Source organism: Asparagus officinalis, chromosome 5 (genome assembly GCF_001876935.1).
Source record: "Asparagus officinalis chromosome 5, Aspof.V1, whole genome shotgun sequence".
In the NCBI taxonomy this organism is placed as follows: Eukaryota; Viridiplantae; Streptophyta; class Magnoliopsida; order Asparagales; family Asparagaceae; genus Asparagus; species Asparagus officinalis.
The window spans coordinates 25,267,856-25,289,810 of record NC_033798.1 but is presented as its reverse complement, the minus strand read 5'-3'; the positions used below and the strand labels follow the sequence as shown (position 1 = coordinate 25,289,810).

Genomic DNA, 21,955 nt, shown 5'->3' with positions numbered 1-21,955 from the left:
TTTTTTTGTGAAATTACTTAATTTATGTGATCTTGTTTTTTTGACTTTTTTTTACTTAATTGCATAAATATCCACTGCAATATAGGGTAAGCCACTTATTATCTCTGAACTTTTTTTTAAAGCATTCAGACCATGATGTCCAAATAAAGATCTGTCTTCGTTAATTGCACTTATGAAGACACTTATATATAATATAATGGCAAGTCTCTCGTCAACACAGTGAAATATCATCTTCCTGCAACACAGTGAAATATCATCTCTCTGTAACATATTCATGTCACAGAGACACACCAACATAGTGAAATATCATCTTCCTGCAACACATTCATGTCACATGAGACACCTACGACGGGTACAGATAATGGAAAATAACTGCAGCAAACCCATTTTTTAATTATATCAATCTTGGTAAAATAATCCCCTGCGGACATTTCTACTATACTTGTGTGTGCACTAAAGAGAAGCAAAAAGTCTTTCATTGCTCTATAACCTCCAAGGACCAAAACCACAGTGAAACTTATAAGAAAGTCCTATCAAATTGTTTCTCTTTAAAGCTATCAATATTCAAATAACCAATCATCCAGCTACTTATAGGTCTGTCCAAATGGGCTCGGCCCAGATTTCCTGGTTCAAGCTAGGTAAAATGCCTAGCCCGGATCCAAACCCGGGGTGTTTGGGTCGGGCCAGGGTCCGGGTCTGGGCCAAAATGGGTCAGGCTCTAGGCCAGCATGAATTTTTTTTGTTTATTTTGTATTTTTTGGCAAAAGATTGCTAAAAAATTAGATTTGTCGTATTATATTTATATAAGTATGTATTAGTATATACTTACATATTAGTATATAACTATATATTATATATACAAATATTATATATAAATATATTGTATATACTTATAAATAGAGACTTAAGAGAGAGAGAGAGAGAGAGAGAGAGAGAGAGAGAATCACATAATATATATATTACTTATAAGTATGTATATTATAGTATATGTATTTGTTACATATATTATGCCTATTTAAGTCATAAGTTATATCACTTTTTGCTTTATATATATATATATATATATAATATATATATATATCATAGTATATATTATATGATATATATATATATGAGAAAAATGAGATGAGCATATCCAATTTCTCTCTCTCTCTCTCTCTCTCTCTCTTCCTCTCTCTCTATTGCTATCTATCTATATATATTATATATATATTATATATAATAATATATATATAAGTATATTATATATATAATATAATATACTTATATATATCAATTGAGAATGATTTGGAAAGAAATAACATATACATTATTTGATACATATATCAATTGACAGTATAAACGTCTGTATTGCCCTAAAAAGCCAAGAGATGGCAGATACAAGAATGCGTTGTTTATGTTCAGTGATCTGCAAGCAAAAGTCTGAAATATATAACAAAGCACCTGAGCTGCAGATGGTTCGTCGTTAAATACAAAGCCACCTCCCATGTGATCAGCCTCTATCTGTAACATGCATGTGCGGAGCCCGTGTCACGGGTGGATTCCTATCATAGGATGCGCGAGGTTCCTAGCTGGAGTTTGGCTCCTGAGGGGCCAGGGAACACGTTGAGACACTTGCAGAGGCTGTGGAATGGGCTGTGTTAACATGCTTTTGAGCATCTCATCTTCAGGCTTCCTGGATTCCAATTGTTGAATCCAAAATAATTCCTTATTTTATAAGGCAAATAAAAGAAATAGTTTGTGGAACTTCTGATTCTCAATTTTGTAAGAAAAATTAATCTAACTCAAAAAATGAGCGGAAAAAGAGGAAAAACACTATGGATGTTTTGATCTAGACTCAGTTTACGGGGAGCAAAAGAGAAAGAGATCATGAGATCGAGGCAAAAATACTCGGAGATTTAGCTCCATACCGGGTTTAGAGAAATAGGCTCCTCTCTTGGACCCAAACCCTAGACCATCTCTCCCCAAAAACCCATGCTCCCAAAAATAGACTATGGATGTTTGATCCGAGGCTTCAACTGACGAGAGGAAGTGGTTGCTATTGCAAACGGCAGGATTTTAACTCAAATCAAAGCCATTATAGCAGTAATTATAAGCTGCAGGACGAATAAACTAAACAGTAAATTGTTTTTGGTAATTTAAACGTAAACTGCTAAATCAAAATTACGGACACTATCGCTACATGTCCCTCTTCAGCTAACATTAAGACAATTGACATAGAAACTTCACACCTAACTAAAGATAGATGAGTTGCATATGCAAGAAATTAGTGGGTTAGTGTTGCATACTTGCATTAATTCACCTTATGAGTCAAGAATGTGTCAAAACAAGTTGCAAAATGAGCAGTCATGGAAAATTTGTGGTTTATTGAAGGTCAAAAGATTACGTCCAATGAAGGTAATGAAAAATATAATTGTGAGAAGAGGTAGCATGACATCTACAAAGATAAAGACATATATAATGGTAACGTATCTAGGGGGGCAGCATCTTGCCATAGCACTTTTTTCTCAATACCCCAACTCTCGTACCGACTAGCCCATTTCCATGCTCAAGGTTTGATTTCGCTCAATGTAAACCGAGAAAGATAGCATGTAGTTTTCTCTCTTTTATGGACTGAATATTGAAATTAATTCATCATAAGCAATTAGAAAATTTGTATATGCGGTACCTTGGACCTGCAATTGCAATGAAGAATTTTTCGCGTTAATGAACATGGAACTCTGTTTAGATGATGAAACAACTCTAAGCTGCTACTAGTTTCAACTGTTCCGAGAGCCCTGCACAGACATAATTATCAGTTCATTTTCAGGTGGCAAGAGGGGGCAGAAATATTTTCAGCATCAGTACTGTGAGTTGAAAATAAAGAGAAATATAGTTATGAAAGTATAAAGAAAAGAAAGTCAATTTCTTTACAAGATGGAACCACACATGGCCTTCAAATTTTCCATTAACAGTTCATCACAAATTTCCTTGAACTCAAAAAGATATTCCCAATTATCATGAGTTCAGACTAACCTTTCTTTAGAAGACCAGTGATATTTCAATGATTACACATCAGGTACGCACACATTTTATATTAGATAATGATATTTATTAAATATACAGATGTACAATGTTTATGACACGAACAAAACACTTGGATAACCATGTATACTGAGTTATTCATATTCAGCCTATTTCCCATCCCCAGTCTGTCAATGACAATGTTACACATTGTGTATCACATTCTTTCGTGTGTACATTATACAATTAATCTGGTTTGCAAAACTTAGTTTACGCCAAAACTCGGGAGTTCTACTCAATCCTTTCAAGATTGTACTTCACCATTCCCTCAAGAGAAGATCTGAAGTCACTAATAGGAAGGCACTGCAGATTCTGTATTGCCAAATCAGCCTTCTCTTTTGCAAGTTCACGTGCTCTTTCAATCCCCCCACATTTGTGAACCAATTCTATTGCTTCAACCAAGGAACCGTCTTCACTAAATTCAGAATCAATAATTTCCCTTAGTTTTGGTTCCTTCTCCAATGCAAAAATGACCGGAGCAGTGAGATTTCCCTTGGCAAGATCACTCCCTGCTGGCTTGCCAAGTTGTTCAGCTGATTGTGTGAAATCAAGGATATCATCAACTACTTGAAAGGAAAGTCCAAGATTTCTCCCATACTCGAACATTTGATCACAGATACCGGCATTGACACCGCTAAATATAGCAGCAGATTTTGTGCTTGCTGCGATCAAAGATGCAGTCTTATAGTAACTTTTCAGAAGATATTCTTCTAGAGGGAGGTCACAATTGAAAAGACTAGATGCTTGCTTGATTTCTCCGCTAGCAAAATCCTTAATAACCTGTTATGCAATAATTCAGTTATAAATATGCATGTTATATGTATCTGAAAACCTTGGGGGGGAAAAACTGATATGCCAAAAGTCATGTATACTTGGCTGATGAGCTTTATGACTTGGAGGTTTTCAAGATTTGCAAGATACCAAGAAGACTGCGCGAACATGAAGTCTCCTGCTAGTACTGCTACCCTTGTCCCATAGAGTTGATGAATTGTTTGCTTCCCTGAAAATAACAAGTCAAATTATACTTTCATTAGTTTCATTTTATTATCTATTATCTATGTCAACATTTAATTTAGGAAGAATTTATGAATCAAATTTCTAGAGTATAAATAAGTTTATAGCAGCAGAGATGAACCATGTCAGGGCCAGTATAGATTCTCATGAACAATACTACATCCAGGAATAGCACCCAGAGATCATGGCAAAGGCTGACAGCCTGACACCTAACCAGAATTTCAATTTTTAATTTTGATTACTGAAAGTTAATTGCATTTATGATCTGATCAAATGTGGTTATATAAAAATTAAAATGTATGTCATAGTAGTTAACTTAAGGGAGGAAATAGCCTTTAATAAAACAGAACAGATATATGATTCACTTAACCAACACCAAATATTTGGGATAAAGACTTTGTTGTTGTTGTTTCAAATGTCATTCGTATGTGTTTTTCTTGGAAATGCAAAAAGTTTAGGACAGAACCCCATCATGTGGTAAGCACATCCTAAATACTAAATGGTGTGCATGAACGTGATTCACTTCTTAGTTGACTTAAGTCATTTCTTCTAAAATTTGAATCTCTATCCAAGAAGTGAGAAACATCAAACATGAATCTCGACTAGATACATTTGCGGGCAGAAGAATATGTAGGCTGATGGATCTCATAAAGAAGAAGTCTACCAAGCATTTGAATCCTAAAATTTTAATTCACCATAACCTGTTGCGATGTTGCCATTCCCAATAGTCATAATTCTGAAAAGCTAACTGCAGTTTAAAGTTGAAGAAAATACATAATAATTTTCATGCTTACTGCAATGGATACATTTAGTTCCATTTTACTTCCAACATCCTATCCCGGTTAAATCATAAACCCGTTCTATAACCAACAACCTCCTCTCCTAGTCACAGGCATCAGTTGTCCACCATAATGGTAATCCATATATGCATACTAATGCACATCTACCTATGAAGCCAAGTACAGAGCGCAGCTTGCCAAAATGCATCCAGATAAGCTTAACTGTTTAGTCACAGACAGACAGTCCCATGAGAGTATGAAAAGATAACAGCTATGAATATTACATCAGAATTAATGCGTAAAACACTATCGCTTCAGTTAAAAACCCTTAAAAAATAACCTCTGTGAGGCAATGGAAGATTATGAGAGCTATTAGTATTAAGTTCTGAAACCAGATTCAATTAAAAATTACATGATTCTGAATTTTGTAAATAATAATATACTCTCTTAATGCGGATGGGTTTACACTGAGCAAGAACATACCAATAGGTTATTCGTCCTAAAATTGATCCCATAACATAAAATATCACACAGCTCATACCTTTAAAATGCTAGTTACAGTTAATTCTTTAGTTTATGAGAACTACTACGTATCAGCAAACTTATTTGCAAATTTCACGTGGGAATATTCAGATCTTAGGATATCACATACTACGTGCACTTTCCTAGCCTAGTATATCACACATTTCTATGTGATATTTGGTTCCAAACAATTTCTAGTGGTGATAAGTTCTGATACCATTTTGTCATGGTCCGTGCAAAGACTTTCCAGGAGGCAACTATCCTGAAATGAAATTAGTCCTTCCGGAGCAATTCAACTATAGAGTTTTCCATGATTCCTAAAAATGCTCATTATGATTAATTTTTATGTTCATGAGCACTATTATATAATAGATAATTTAGTTGTACTTATGTGTGGCTATTCAAAATTCAAATCTTACTGCTACAGTTATATTTCTTGATGCTCTTGTGATCCACATCAAGTTTCCTTATGAACAACAATGACTTATTGGTGACTATTTTCAGAATAAAGTTTATATCTATCATTTTTATCTTGGTAATGAGGACAAGTCTTGGTGCATGCTATGGTTGGTCAATAGTAGCATGAAGGTCAAGAATTCGAGCTGAGTTGGGGTTGGCTGCGGTTATTTACATTATAGGTGTTCATTCATGCGCCTTCATTCCATCAATTCCTCTGTTCCCTGTATCAAGTAGTATAGGTAGACTGAGGGACAATGCTATCATCTCCTCTTAGGTAAATATCACTCTCCCTAATTCTAAAATATTTTCTGTAGTGTAGTCTAAGGCAAGCTGTGATGTAGAAGTCACAGAGTTCAGCATGGTCTATTGTTATGTGCAAACCCCATAGTTTTTGATGATGGCTAAAAGAAAAAAGTTGTAAAAGTTGTGTAAATATCACAGTATTAGTGATGATCAAACCAATAAATTTAGTGGCTAACCTTTTGTTTAGCAATGTGCCCTGATACATTGCTAAATCTACAAGGAGGTGGTTTCAGAAGAACAGTTTAAAGCTACAAGTAGTTCAAGTGTAATCAATGTCACATCAAGAGAAAGCGGATCAAAGCTAAATAGTATCTTATATCCAATTTCTTAAAAACTTATGTAGAATAGTGGATAGAGGATTTCCTTTTTTTGGCACATAGGATATCCTAGTTTTAAACCCTCTTTTCTTGACCCATAGTCACTACTACTTATCCCAGTCGCTACTCTTGATTGATTTCCTAAGTTAATTTACATTATCAGGATATATCCAACCTAATTTGATCGATACCTTTCGCCCTGTTCTGCCATGCCGAGAAGAATTTCTAACTAATACTTTTAGATATTCTAGCATGAAAGTGATGAAACAATACATATGTTGGACATATTCATAGGCATATCGGCAATTCCACTTCTTGGAGACCCCTCAGACCTACTTTCATACTCAAGAGAAGCATATCACACACTGATCAAACATGCCTTCCAATAACATTATTTACAGCTTAAATCATTTTCAATGTTGGCACAATAGTTATAACTTTCAATTCCTGAAGATTTAAGGGAAATATTAGTTGACATTTATGATAGTACATGGCATTTACAAAAAATCAATACTGACACTAGTGAAGATAAATTATTCCATCATTGGGCTAAGCATTATATTGGTTAAAAAAACTTAATGTCACCATAGGTATATAGCACAGAACTCAACGCATATTGATCAGTTCATATCCATGTCAACAGTGATTTATGACCACAAGTAAAACCAGCATCTTTTTAACTCAATCATAAATATTCATCCTAGACAATTTGAACCTTGTACTGTGTAGGTACAAACTATATAATGTAAGAAGAATACCATTAAGCGATGATTTTTTGATACTAGATGAAGAACCAATCTGTTGCAAAAATTAAAGCTCTTCATTCGTTCTCATGTCAGAAAGTGACCAACAACAGGTGAAAATGTTGATTCAGTAGTTTAATTTACAAACCACCACCAAATAGATGTCTATTTGGCCAAATTCTTGAGAATTATCAGTAGATTATGAGAAGTAAATTAAAAGGAATAACAAGATAGGAGAGTAATCCTACCTAAATTTATCAATATCCAGATATACAAAGGTAGTTTGGATATTTCAAAATGATACTGATTAATTTTACAGAATCAACACAACTCAAAAGAAATAAAATTGTTTCAAGAAATATACCTCTTCTTATCCCACTGTCGTCTAACACATCATCATGTATTAAGCTTGCAGTATGAATCATCTCAATGATCTCTGCCAACCGCCGATGCTGTGCTGTAAGCTCCCTATAAGTGTGAATGGTGCGTTAATAACTCCTCCACACAGTTTCTATGTCCACAAAACTCTAAGCAAAACCTGAAATAACTTACACTAAACCTGCTAATTGAGCAGTAGCCCTTGAAACTAGGAATACAAGAGCAGGTCTCAACCTCTTCCCGCCTGCACCAAATATCTGCTCTGTTGCGGATACTAAAATTGGATTCTCTTCACCAATAATCTAGTACAATGATAGGGATTAGATAGAAACTAGCTAATGTAGTTAAAATGATCCATATAATAGCTTTGCAATCAATCAAAAGTCATACAAAGGATGAGAGCTTGATAGGGTATTCATCACAATTCAGTATCATAGTAAATTGTGTTGCATAAGCATTAAGCACCAGAACCAGCCTTTGCATTTTGGATCAAGGACAACTTCATGAACTTGGAAACTGCTAGGACAAAGATTAAGGAACAACGAGTCAGGTCTAGGTTTGGGACATTAAGGGTATTAGAATATGTTAGAGTTTTAAGTATATTTCAAAATTGAGTATTACCTTTAGTTCCACATAGGAAAATGAGAAAAAGTTTAGAGTGTTTAAATGTGTTCTCTCTTTCTTTGTGTTGAATGGGCCTAGGAGTAGAGGGGCCCTCCTGTGCACACAAACCCAATAGAGCCCATAAAGGAAATTGGCCACCAGATCTAGAAAATCTTAGTGCACATGGGCACCCGCATTGCGCCCACCGGGAGCATGGGGTGCAAATCCGGATTTCCGAAAAGGTTCCTACAAATCTCTTTTTTCTCTATAAAATCTACAATAGAGAAAAACTAGCACGCTTCTCTTCAGAAACTCTCAGTACTCCTCTCATAAAACTCTGTTCTCCTCTCAATTGTTAAGGGAAAAATAAATTAGGGCTATTCAAGGGCCTATAGCATTGCGAGTGCATGTTTGTTTGGCCAATGATCATTGAATCCTAGAGGGTAGGCCACCAATACCTGTTTCACTGAGAGATACTCTTAGAGGGTCGAAATCTACTCTTGAAGACAGTGCTTCTGCACATCTCGATCACACAAAGAGAAGTTCCCTTCCATCCCCAAAGCTTGTTTTCAGTTTCATAGTAGTATTTCTAGATAATTTACCAACAATCTTAAGGGTAGATTTACATGGGTACCGCTATGATTGATGCTTCTGCTGTTAAGTCTCTACCAGACATTGCTAAATTGTACATTTTAATGGAACCCACTTTAAAAGATGGCTAGAAAGGGTTTTTTCCACATTTGATGTAACTGGCTATGCTTTTGTTATAAAAGATCCTAAACTAGAAAAAGATAAGGACATACCTAATTAGGAAAAGGCTAATAAAATTTGTAGACATGCAATTCTCAGCACTTTAAGTAATGAGCTTCATGATGTTTATTGTCCTTACAAAGCTGCAATTGAAATTTGGGAGAGTCTTAATAAGAAATACATTCTTAAAGATGCAGGAACTCAAAAATTCACTATTGGAAACTTGCTTAGCTTTGCTATGTCTAACGAAAAAGATATCTCATCTCAAATTTATGAATATCATGTTTTAATTGATGATTTTAAAAATGAAAAAAATCCTATTGGAAGATTATAAGAAAGACTTAAAACACGAGAAAACATATGAATCTTGAAGATGTAATAGTTCACATTCGAATTGAAGAAAAGAAAAAGAGAGAAAATCGAAAGAGCCAAGGAACGTACTTCTAAGGCAAATCTAATTAAAAGTGAATCTTCCAAACCTAAGAAAGCTTTTTAATAAAAATATTAACAAGTCAGAACATAACCTTAAGAATTTCCACAAGAATAAACCTAACTCAGCTTTCAAGAAGAAAAGAATATGTTTTGTGTGTGGCAAGCCCAGGCACTACTCTACCTAGTATAGGTACTAAAACACTGGTGAGGGTCCCTCGAAAACATAAGCAAACACTGTAAAGATAGATATTATTGTTGCAGTAGTCTCTGAAGCTAACAAGATTGCTCAAAACAAAAATTGGGTGATTGAACCCAAGGCAACCCGGCATATATGTGCCGACAGAGGAACTTTCACTTCCTACTCCTCTATTGACAATGGCGAACAAGTCTTCATGGACGGTTCGAGGCCCTCACCTGTTGTAGGTAAGGGGAAGGTACCTCTCAAGCTCACTTCCAAGAAGTTCCTTTCTCCTACAGATATGCTTCATGTTCCGGATATCTGTTAGAAACTCATTTCAGTATCTCTTCTTGTTAGAGCTAGAGTTAAGGTCTGCTTTAAATCTGATAAAATTGTAATGATAAAGATGGACAGTTGTGGGCTATGGTGGCTAAGGTCTGCTTTTGCTTAATATACTTGAAATCATGAATGGAAATGCATCTACTTCTTTTATTGACTTGGCTGACTCCTCTAATCTTTGACATGGTAGATTGGGACATGTTGCTTTTTCTATATATTAAGAAAATGAAAGACATAAGAATGTTACATAATGTTCAAATATCAATCATGAGAAATATGAAATATGTGTAGAATCCAAATCAACTAAGAAATCATGTATAAGTGTTCAAAGAAAATTTGAATTGCTTGAACTAATTCATAGCGACCTTGGTGATCTAAAGAACAATCTAACAAGAGGTGGTAAAAGATTCTACATAACCTTCATTCTAGATATACAGTAGTCTATCTGTTGAGATCAAAAGATGAGATATTTGAAATGATTATAAAATACAAAACAAAAGTTGAAAATCAACTAAATAAGAAAATTAAAAGACTAAGATCTAAATTTAAACAATTTAATGAATATTGTGAAAACCATGGAATAATTCATGATACTACCTCTCCATATTCACTTGAATCTAATGGTGTAGGCTAAAGGAAAAATAGAACACTAAAAGAAATGATGAATGCAATGTTAATTAGTTCAAGAGCATTTCTTAACCTACGGGCGGAGGCTATCCTTTCTGCTTGTCATATCTAAAATAGAATACCATATAAGAAAATTAGAATTACACCTTATAAACTTTGGTAAGGACATGCACCTAACTTGAATTATTTAAAATTGTGGGGGTGTCTAACTAAAGTTTTGCTACCCGAACCTAAAAGAAAGAAATTCGGACCTAAGAATTTTGATTGCATTTTTATTGGTTATGCTCTTCATAGTGCTTCTTATAGATTTCTTGTGAGTAGAAGTGATAATAACGTTATGCAGCCTAACACCATTGTTGAAACTAAAAATGCAGAATTCTTTAAGCATGTTTTTCCCTTGAAGTCTCATGTAGATAAATCCTTTTATGCTTCATCTTCTGGTCAAGCACATGAATCTAATGATAATGAAGAAATTGAATTAAAAAGTAAAAGAGCTAGAAAAGATACAAATTTTGGTGATGACTTCTATACCTTTCTAGTTGATAATGATCCTCTCACCTATAATGAGGCTATCTCCTCTCCAAATGCTCCATTCTGAAAGAAGCTTTTAATAATGAACTAAAATTTATATTACCTAACTACACTTGGGAGATTATTAACTTGCCACCCAATGGCAAACCAATTGGTTGCAAATGCATTTTTAAAAAAACACTAAAAACCTGATGGGCCCATAAATAAATTTAAAGCTAGATTGTTGCTAAGGGATACACTCAAAAGAAAGATTTAGATTATTTTGACACTTTTGCTCCAGTGACTAGGATTGATTCTATTAGAGCGTTATTTGCTTTGCCTTCCATTCATAAGCTTGTCATACATCAATTGGATGCAAAAACTATTTTCTAAATAGTGACCTAGAAGAAGAAATATACATGGACCAATCTGAAGGGTGTGTGATACTTGAAAATGAAAAGAAATTTTGTAAACTTGTAAAATGTTTGTATGGTTTAAAGCAAATAGCTAAACAATAGCATGATAAATTTGATAGTGATCTTGTTTTTAATGGTTATCACATTAATGAGGCTGATAAATGCATTTATACTAGATTTGAAAATGGTGTTGGTGTTATCATATGCTTATATGTCGATGATATGCCTATTTTTTGAACCAATTGGCAAATTGTAAATGACACCAAATCATTTCTATCTTCTAACTTCGATATGAAAGACATGGGTGAAGTTAATGTGACTTTAGGAATTAAAATAACTAGCTCATCAAATAGTATCATGCTTTCACAAGAACACTACATGGAAAGAATGCTCAAGAAATTTGGTCACTTTGATTGCACTCATGTTTCCACACCTTATGATGGTAGCATTCACCTACGAAAGAATAAAGAACAAAGCGTGTCACAATCTGAGCATGCACAAATTATTAGTAGTCTAATACACTTGATAAACTATATACGACTTCATATTGCTTATGCTGCAGGACAACTTAGTCGCTACACTCATTGTCCTAATAAGGACCATTGGACTACCTTATATCAAATAATTAAGTACTTGAAAGAAACAATTTATTATGGCTTGACCTTTTGTGGTTTTCCTTCTGTATTAGAAGGATACTCACATGCTAATTGGATTTCTGATTGAGATGAGTTAAAATCCACAAGTGGATTTGTGTTCACATTTAGAGGAGGTGCAGTTCCTTGAAAATCATCCAAGTAAACCATCACAGCTCGCTCTACTATGGAGTTAGTGTTTGTTGTCTTAAAGAAGGCATGTACTAAAGCTAAGTGGCTAACAAATCTTTTGCTTGATATTTCATTATGGGTGAGACCAACACCGTTTGTGTCTAGTCATTGTGATAACTAGCCTAATAATGCTAGCGCCTAATACAAAATATATAATGGAAAAAGCAGACATATATGCCCAATACATAAAATTGTGAAGCAGCTACTAGATAATGGGATCATATTACTTGATTGTGTAAAATTAAAAACTTAATATAAGTGATCCTTTGACCAAACCACTAGAGAGAAAACTAGTGGAAAGTACATCGAGGGGAATTGGGACTAATATCTATAACAAAGAGTCGAGAATGATGGTAACCCAACTTATGTGATTGACAACCTCATGAAGTAGGTTCATATGGGTAAAAACAATTCATTTGTTTATTATGTGAGCCACTATCATTAATCGTTGAGAGTCCATTCCTATGGTGTAGATAGTGCAACTTGCAATGTGTAAAGGTTAGGCATCAGCTCTTAATGGATTATCATAGCCCTTTTCGGATGGTGTGTTTAATTGCAATGCACACTTAATGGATCCACCTATATGTGTGGAAGTGGGGCCGCTTCCTATGAGAATTGGGCATGTTCTCCAGAGTACTCATGAACATCGGCTGCATGGTCGATGCATCCAACTTGCTTAGAACAGCTCGGTTATGAGAATGATATGTGGGTTGTAGGTCACTGATCCAAAATAAGGAAGGCTGGTTCATAAAAACTTTATGTTTCACTAACTTCCTGTGGAACACACTTACATATCCTTGATAGAGGTTCATAAACCAAAAGTCACCACTATTGATGCATTGAGTGCTTGTGTTTCTTCCTTATTTGATTCTTCCTCTTCTTTCTTCGTTTGATTACTTTCTATCAATTTTGAAATAGTGGGGGATTGTTGAAGTTTTAAGTATATTTTAAATTGAGTATTCTCTTTAATCCCACATAAGAAAATGAGAAAGAGTTTAGAGAGTTTAAATGTATAGTCTCTTTCTTTGTTTGTTGAATGGGCCTACAAGTAGAGGGGCTTTCATGCGCACACAAGCCCAATAGAGCCCAATGAAGGAAACTAGACAGCTGGATCCAGAAAACCTTAATGGGCATGTGCACATGCATCGCGTTCGTAAGGGGTGAAAATTCGGGTTTCGGAGCCTCGCAGGTGTGACCCAAGCTCAGCTTTGCACTTTTATTTTTTAACCTTCAACCAAATCTCTTTTTCTAGATTTTCACATTGCTCGCGATTACTATTCCTACTGCTTAAGAAACTGTAATTATCCTTCTCTATAGCCCATAAACTGAGTCTTCGATTGCCTAAGAAAAACTAGTCATTTCTTGCATTTCCAAGAAACTTTACAGCTATAGAAAGGCTCCTACATATCTCTTGTGCTTTATAAAATCAGCGTATTCATCCTCTAAAATGCAGTAGAAAAAAACTCGCAAGCTTCTATTCAGAAACTCTAAGTTCTCCTCTTAAAATTCTGTTCTCCTCTCAGTTGTTAAGGGAGAAACAAATCAGGACTGTTCAAAGGCTTATAGCATTGAAAATGCACGCTTGCTCTGCTAACGATAGTTGAATCCTTGAAGGTAGGCCATCAATAACCTGCTACATCGAGAGATACTCTAAGGGGCTAAATCTACTCTTAAGGATAGTGCTTCCGCACGCGTCGATCACACTGTGAGAAGTTCCCTTCCATCCTCAAAGTTTATTTTCAGTTTTATAGTAGTTGTTAGAAGTGAGAAATAAGAGAGTCTCCTCTTTTCATTCATCCACATGCGTTTATATAGGAGTACATATGGGTAATAAGCTAATGGGTTAATGGGCCCTAACCTAATAACCCAAATACTAATTCTAACACTCTCCCTCAAGTTGAAGCATATATATCAATCATGCCCAGCTTGTTACATAGAATGGAAAACACCTTAGGTGATGTAGCTTTAGTGAGAATGTCAGCTAACTGTTCTAAAGACAGAGTGAACTAAAGAGAGATGACTTTCTTTTCCTAAGAATCTTTAACAAAATTACAATTAACTTTAATATGCTTAGTTCTCTCATGAAATACTGGATTCTTTGTAATATAGATAGCGGACTGGTTATCACAATGCATAGGCATTGGTCCAGGCTGAGTAAAACCAAGCTCTGTCAATAGCTTCTGCAACCATATCATCTCACATGCAGTGTGAGCCATAGCTCTGAGTAAAACCAAGCTCTGTCAATAGCTTCTGCAACCATATCATCTCACATGCAGTGTGAGCCATAGCTCTGTATTCTGTCTCTGCACTAGATCGAGAAACGCAACCATATCATCTCACATGCAGTGTGAGCCATAGCTCTGTATTCTGTCTCTGCACTAGATCGAGAAACTACATCTTGTTTCTTGCTCCTCCAAGTAACCAGGTTTCCTCCAATAAAGGTGCAAAATCCAAAAGTAAACTTTCTATCTCCTATGTCTCCCGCATACCCAGCATTAGAAAAGGCAGAAATGTATACATGTCCATGTTTCTTGTACAATAATCCTTTTTCAGGACAGCTTTTAATATAAACTAAAATCCTCAGAGCAGCAGTCAAGTGAATCTCTCTAGGTTTATGCATAAATCTGCTCAGTACTCCCATTGTAAATGTAATATCAGGCCTGGTCACAGTAAGATAGATCAACATGCCAATCATTCTCCTATATACATATTTCCTTTGAGAGGACTATGATCACGCCACAAATCCACATTCACCTCCATTGTAGTGCTTGCTGGCTTACACCCCAAAAGGTCCATTTCTTCTAACAAGTCCAATACATATTTCCTTTGAGATAGAAGCAAACGGTCATTTTGATATGCAATCTCAATCCCAAGAAAGTATTTGGGTTTTTTTATATCTTTGATCATAAAGTGACGTGAAAGGTACTCCTTAGTCTCTGCTAAGGCAGCAATATCAATCCCAGTTCGCAAGATGTCATCAACATATACTGTCAGAATCACCAAACCAGATTTAGTACGTCGGATGAAGACTGAGTGATCAGACTGACATCTTTTGAAACCGACTTCAGATATAGCAGTACTGAATTTCTCAAACCATACCCGTGGACTCTGTTTGAGACCATAAATCTTCTTTTTAAGCCTACAGACATTATTCTCCCCCTGAGCAACATACCCCGAAGGTTGTTTCATATAGACTTTCTCTTGCAAGTCACCATACAGGAAAGCATTTTTAACATCCAACTGAAACATGGTCCAGTTCAGATTAACGGCCATAGAGAAAAGTAGGCGAATAAAATTAAGACGGGCAACGGGAGAGAATGTCTCAAGATAGTCGACTCTATAGGCTTGAGTATAACCTGTAGTAACAAGACAAGATTTATAGTGATCAATTGAACCATCTATGCGATATTTCAAGGTATAAACCCACCGACAGCCAACCACCGTAGCACCAGTAGGAAAAGGTACAAGATCCCAAGTCTTTCTAGAAATAAGTGCATTCATCTCCTCATCCATGGCTTGTTTCAAAGCAAGAACTAACACGACCTCCTCATATAACCTGGGTAGAGATATAGAGGACAAGGACAAAGCAAACTGACAAGAAGAGGGAGTAAGACGGTTATAGAAAATAAAATTAGATATAGGATGATTAGTACAAGACTGTTGACCTTTCCGATGAGCAATTAGAATATCAAGGTTAGAGGGATTAGAAGGAGGCAGACCTGTAAAAGGAGATGACTGTTCGGCTGGAGTAGAGAGAGGGACAGAAACCTTTGGACGACGATAATACGTCAGTAGTGACGGTGGTGCAGGTGACACAATAGAGGCATCCCGTAATCCTGGAGAAGATCTATTAGCAGAAGGAACATAAACAGGCAATGGAACAGTAATAGAAGCACTAGACAGAAAAGGAATAAATGGATTGACAATTGGAGATGAACCATCCGAAGACAGGTATGGAACTAACTCAAAAAAGTCACATCTGCGGACACAAAATACCTCCTAGTGGATGGATTATAACACTGATAACCTTTTTGAGTGCGCGAGTATCCTACAAAGACACACTTAATGATCGGTGAGACAATTTATCCAGTCCCGAAGACAAATCCTGAACAAAACAGGTACAACCAAAAACACGAGGAAACACAGGAAATGTTTGTTTATTAGGATAAAAACAGGTGAACGGTATTTTATCATTAAGAACAAAAGAGGACATCTTATTGATCAGGAAACATGCACTGAGAACAGCATTAGACCACAAATACTTTGGAACATTCATATGTATCATCAAGGATCGAGCAACATTTAAAATGTGTCTATGATTCCTCTCAGCAACTCTATTTTGTTGTGAAGTGTGAGAACATGAAGTTTGATGGAGAATACCCATATTTGCACAAAAATGAGAGATATTATTTTTCATGTATTCCAAGACATTATCGGTACAAAGGATACGAATAGAGGTGGAAAATTGATTTTTGGTTTCATTGTAAAATATTTTGAAAACAGATGAAACATCATATCGGTCTTTTAAAAGACAAAGCCAAGTCATGCGAGAGAAGTTATCAACAACGATAATGAAATATTTAAAACCTCTCACAGAAGGTATACGACAAGGACCCCAAACGTCAGAATGGACTAACGCAAAGGTAGAACTGCTGCGTTTGTCAACACCATTCTGATAGGTAGCACGATGGTGCTTTCCCAGTTCACAAGACTCACAACCTAAAGAAGAGACAGACGTAGAAATGATTGACCGAAGTTTAGGTAACGATGGATGATCAAGGCGTTGATTTTATAGTAAAGAATGATGAGACTTTTCTGCAACAAGACCAGCATTGGGCGTATTGTCATCCAAATAGTACGTGCTTCCTTACTCATGTTCCGAACCAATCTTCATCCCAGTTGCTAGGTCCTAAAAAATACAATGAGAAGGAAAAAATATGACTTTATAGTTGTGTTTTGTAAAATGACTGATGGACAGTAAACTAACAGGAAACTTGGGAAGATATAAAACATCAATAAGAGTCGGCGAGGAAGTAGCATGGACTACTCCATCACCAAGAACTGGAGAGTAGGTCCCATCAGCGATACGGACTGATAAAATCTTATCAGAAAGGTTTAAGGAAACAAAGTGATCCTTTATACCTATCATATAAGAAGAGACGTTAGAATCTAATATGTTCTGTGAGAAGAGGCAATATAGGCATCCATACTTGAAGAGGATGCATGAGTAACAGTATAACTGTTCTGAGAGAGATCGAGTTGACGCAACTGGTCAAACTCAGCCTGAGAAATTTGAACTGTTGAGGAAGCTGAAGTAGTAGTAGTAGGAGAAGCAACAGAGGTAGTATCAGCTATCTGGGCTCATGCAGGACGACCAAATTTTTTCCAACACTTCTCAAATATATGGTTAGTTCTTCCACAATGGTGGCATTGATGCAGATTTCTATCTGAGTCAATTTGTCTTCCACCAAAAGAACGTCGTCCTCCCCCTATATCGCAACCACGTCCACGACCACGACCTCGACCTCTGTCACGTCCGGAGAACATAGCAGACTGGTCAAGAGACGGAGGAGACAATAAGGCAACAGTGTCTCCAGTAGTTACCTGCATAACTCTTGAGAAATTAGCAGTCAAAGAAGGAATAGTATCTCCTGGTATCTAGCCCCACACTTGAGACTGTAAAATGGGACTCAGACCCGACAAGAACTTGAACACTGTAAGGTCTCTATGATATCCCAACAGTATTGGTGCATCCGTAACCGCAGGCTGATGCATCTCTAACTCATTGATCAGACTTTTCAGCTCACCAAAGTACTCAGGTACAGAGCGATCATCCTGTTGAAGAGAAAAAGGCGTTCATACAACTCGAACACACGGGACATATTTTTCTCATTTTCGTATATAATTTTTAAATTATCTCACATCTCCTTACCAGTGTTTGAGAACATGACATTGCTACTGATCTGGGCTTCCATGCTGTTAAGGAGCCAAGTCATGACACAACAATCAGCAGAGATCCATACGGGATACGTAGGATCTGTAGACGCAGGAGGTGGGGTCAGAAGATGATCCAATTTGTTCTAAGCACCAATGAAGATGCGGAAGGCTTGTGCCCAAAGTAGATAGTTGGTGCCATTTAACTTCACCGTGGTCCCCAATATAACTTTGGGGACAGAGATCTCAGCAGTGATAGGGGTAGTAGTAATAACAGCAGAAGAGATGTCAGATCCTGTCATTGTTACAAAACAGGATAGTACAGTAACCCGAAAGTTTAAAACAGTAACCCGAAAGTTTAAAACAGAAATTCGAATGTTAGAATAGAACCCGAAGGTTAGAACCCGGGTTAGAACCCGAATGTTAGAATAGAAAACCCGAAGGTTAGTGTTCATAAACCCGAAAGTTAGAGATTTCATCCAAGAATATTTTTTTTTTGGTATTATATATATAGATATATATAGATATATATAGATATATATAGATATATATATATTTTATTTTTTTTCAGATCTGTACCTCTTACACCCTCAACAAGAATACAACACTCCACTTATTATAAAATCCATCTACTAGGCCCAAAAAGGGAGCCTAAACCCAAACAAATTAAAATAGCAGGAGCTAAAAAAAATGATAATCACAAGAGGCCAAACAGATGGCGACGAGCTCCAAGATCAGAGCGAAGCAGCGGTGGAAGAGCACGAACGAAATGACGGCGTCAAAGACTTGGATCTGGGAGTGTTGCTGCTGGAGTTAGCTGGAACTCAGCAGATCTGAGGAAGAGGGCATCAGATCTGACTTAGATGTCGTCAGATCTGGAGAAACCGATGAAGATCTCGTCGCCTTCTCTCTTGCTTCGCCTTCTTCATTCAGATCTAGCAAAGAAGAGGAAGTTCTGAGGACGCTCTCGACGAAGCAGATGATGATGGTGGGCGGCGGCGATGAAGTCTGAGGGCGACGACGATGAGCAGATCTAGTAGAGGACCGGTGGCAAGAGCCTTCGAGCCTTCGACGATGATGGCGGAAGTCGGCAAAGTCCTAAGGCGGCGAGCAGAGAAGGTTAGTACAATTTTTTTTATTCAAGGGTTAGAGTTTGGAGGGAACATTCTCTGATACCATGTCAGAAGTGAGAAATAAGAGAGTCTCCTCTTTTCATTCATCCACATGGGTTTATATAGGAGTACATATGGGTAATAGGCTAATGGGTTAATGGGCCCTAACCCAATAACCCAAATATTAATTTTAATAGTAGTATTCCTAGCTAATTTACGAACATAATATATATTTATAAACCTCACCACAACTTTTGGAACATTCGAGCATTGTTAGAGACCATAAGATAGCATCAAAATCATCCAAGACCTATCGGGATTGAAATCCCATCGGATATGCATTTAAAAGTGGATTTAAAAATATGAATAGAAAAAACACAAAGGTTTTTCCAATAGAAATCACGATCAACCTATAGGGAGTTAAAACTCGTCTATAAAACTAGAACGTTCAACAACACACTAACTTTAGAGTTTTAGTTTAATAAATAGATGTACTCTTCCATTGATTCAAAACTCCAATCAGAATTCAAGCTCAGATTGATGTTTTGTTCGAAAAAGCCTGTACTCTTCCATTGATTCAAAACTCCAATCAGAATTCAAGCTCAGATTGATGTTTTGTTCGAAAAAGCCTCAAATCCAGATTTGATTGTTGTGTTATAAGCAGATTGATGTTTTGTTCGAAAAAGCCTCAAATCCAGATTTGATTGTTGTGTTATAAGAAACAACAAATATGAAAGAATAAAAAACCTGACCCCTAACATCAATCAACACGAAGAAACCCAAGATTCCATGAGAAATCCTTGGTACAACTTCAAAATAAGAATATCTATAATAATAAAGATTTCTCATTTGCAAAAATTCAAAAAATAACTTGAAATGAAACTCCAAGAATCCTGAGCTAACAAATATCCTCTTGCTTGTTTTGTAGTTTGATATTTGCACCTGAGGTATGTAACTAATTTTTAGATTCAAAGTTATTCGTATGTAGAAGGATAGAAGCACAAGGCGAACCGAGGAATCCAAATGATTGCTAGATCCAAGAGACAACATGATAGTTAACAAGTTCTGTGAGAAACAACAACAACAACAACAATAACAAAAAAGCGAATATGGAAGAACCAAAATGCTTGAAATTATATGATTAGCTAGAAGACAATCACTGAACAACAAAACATATAGTCACGAGACAAGAGAGGGAATTGAAAACATAGAAAACCCACTTGCAAGAACTCACCAAAGAGAACCTACATTTAAAGGCCCACAGTGCACAGTTAAATTCATCAATGCAACTGGCTATCTTAGAACAATTGCTTCCATTCATAATCGAAAACTTTTTGTTTCATTGCTCCAGCAAATAAATAGCTAGAACCAAAAAGCTTGTGACTCTAGACAAACAAATCATTGATAGGATGGAAAATACTTGATTGAATTTTAGGATGGAAAATACAAATGAAAGAATTGCAAATCTCATAACATAAAGGCTTGCTGAAGAAGGTTCAGACTAAGTGTTCTAAGATTGTCAGTATTGATGTACCCTTGCTGCGTCATCACATGTAGGTATTTGTGCTTCCTAGAAGTAAGATATATACATAATCTTGTATTATAGCAATAATTTCACAAAGCTAATTCAGTGCACCAAGTATCTAGCAATATAGTTCATTGTCAACTAATATGGATATATATCAATGCTAGGCGACTAGGGGTATACAGAGAGTCTTATAGTTTTAGAAGATTAGTTCATTTCCAGCTTATGAGCCAAATATGCAGTTAAACTCAACGTAAATCTCATCCAAGGAGCAATGTCAGAGCCATATGTAAAATCATTTGAGAAGTAAATATTCCAACATGAGATGTGTTTTAGAGGTGTTATATATATTTAATAGGTTCCAATTATTTCAACTATTCTTCAAGGACAAGAAAAAAATGGTTAACGCTGGAGCATTTTGCCGCTGTTGAGCACCCAAATAGTACGATTAAGCATTATATAGTGTGGAATTAAGTACCAGTGTACCATATGGCACACAAGGATATTTTTGGGGGCATCTGAGAAGTACCATTAGACTCCAGAACCTACAGAGCAATCTCTAGAATGTTACAATATATTGTGGAGTGTTTTTCTAATGATGACATTGGACCTTAACCAAGGGAATATCAATGACCACAAAGGTGAATTGTCCCAATTGAATGTGTTGTATAAAGGTGTCAAGTATACAACTTGTCCTGATGAAATCAAAATTCAGTCATAGTTAACATTTTTTAGCAACAAACAGAGTCTTAAACACCGTTATGTGCTCGAATAGGAGTGCTATTAGAATATATATATATATATATATGTATATATATATATATATATGTATATTGTGTAAGGTGTCAAGTATACAACTTGTCCTGATGAAATCAAAATTCAGTCATAGTTAACATTTTTTAGCAACAAACAGAGTCTTAAACACCGTTATGTGCTCGAATAGGAGTGCTATTAGAATATATATATATATATATATGTATATATATATATATATGTATATATATATATATATATATATATATGTATATATATATATATATATGTATATATATATATATATGTATATATATATATATATGTATATATATATATATATATATATATATGTATATATATATATATATATA

The 21,955-nt window shown here is 35.8% G+C and overlaps 1 protein-coding gene across 1 annotated transcript in view; it reads right to left on the bottom strand.

The window, feature by feature from the left end:
* The window catches only part of LOC109842749 (probable solanesyl-diphosphate synthase 3, chloroplastic), a 23,594-nt gene continuing 4,808 nt past the window's right edge, over nt 3,170–21,955 (bottom strand). The window contains exons 3-6 of the mRNA XM_020411625.1: nt 7,753–7,880; nt 7,565–7,668; nt 3,936–4,063; nt 3,170–3,843 (exon numbers count right to left, since the gene is read on the bottom strand). Of these exons, the coding sequence (XP_020267214.1) occupies nt 3,295–3,843; nt 3,936–4,063; nt 7,565–7,668; nt 7,753–7,880 (909 nt within the window). The 3' untranslated portion in view covers nt 3,170–3,294. The remainder of the gene's footprint in view (nt 3,844–3,935; nt 4,064–7,564; nt 7,669–7,752; nt 7,881–21,955) is intronic.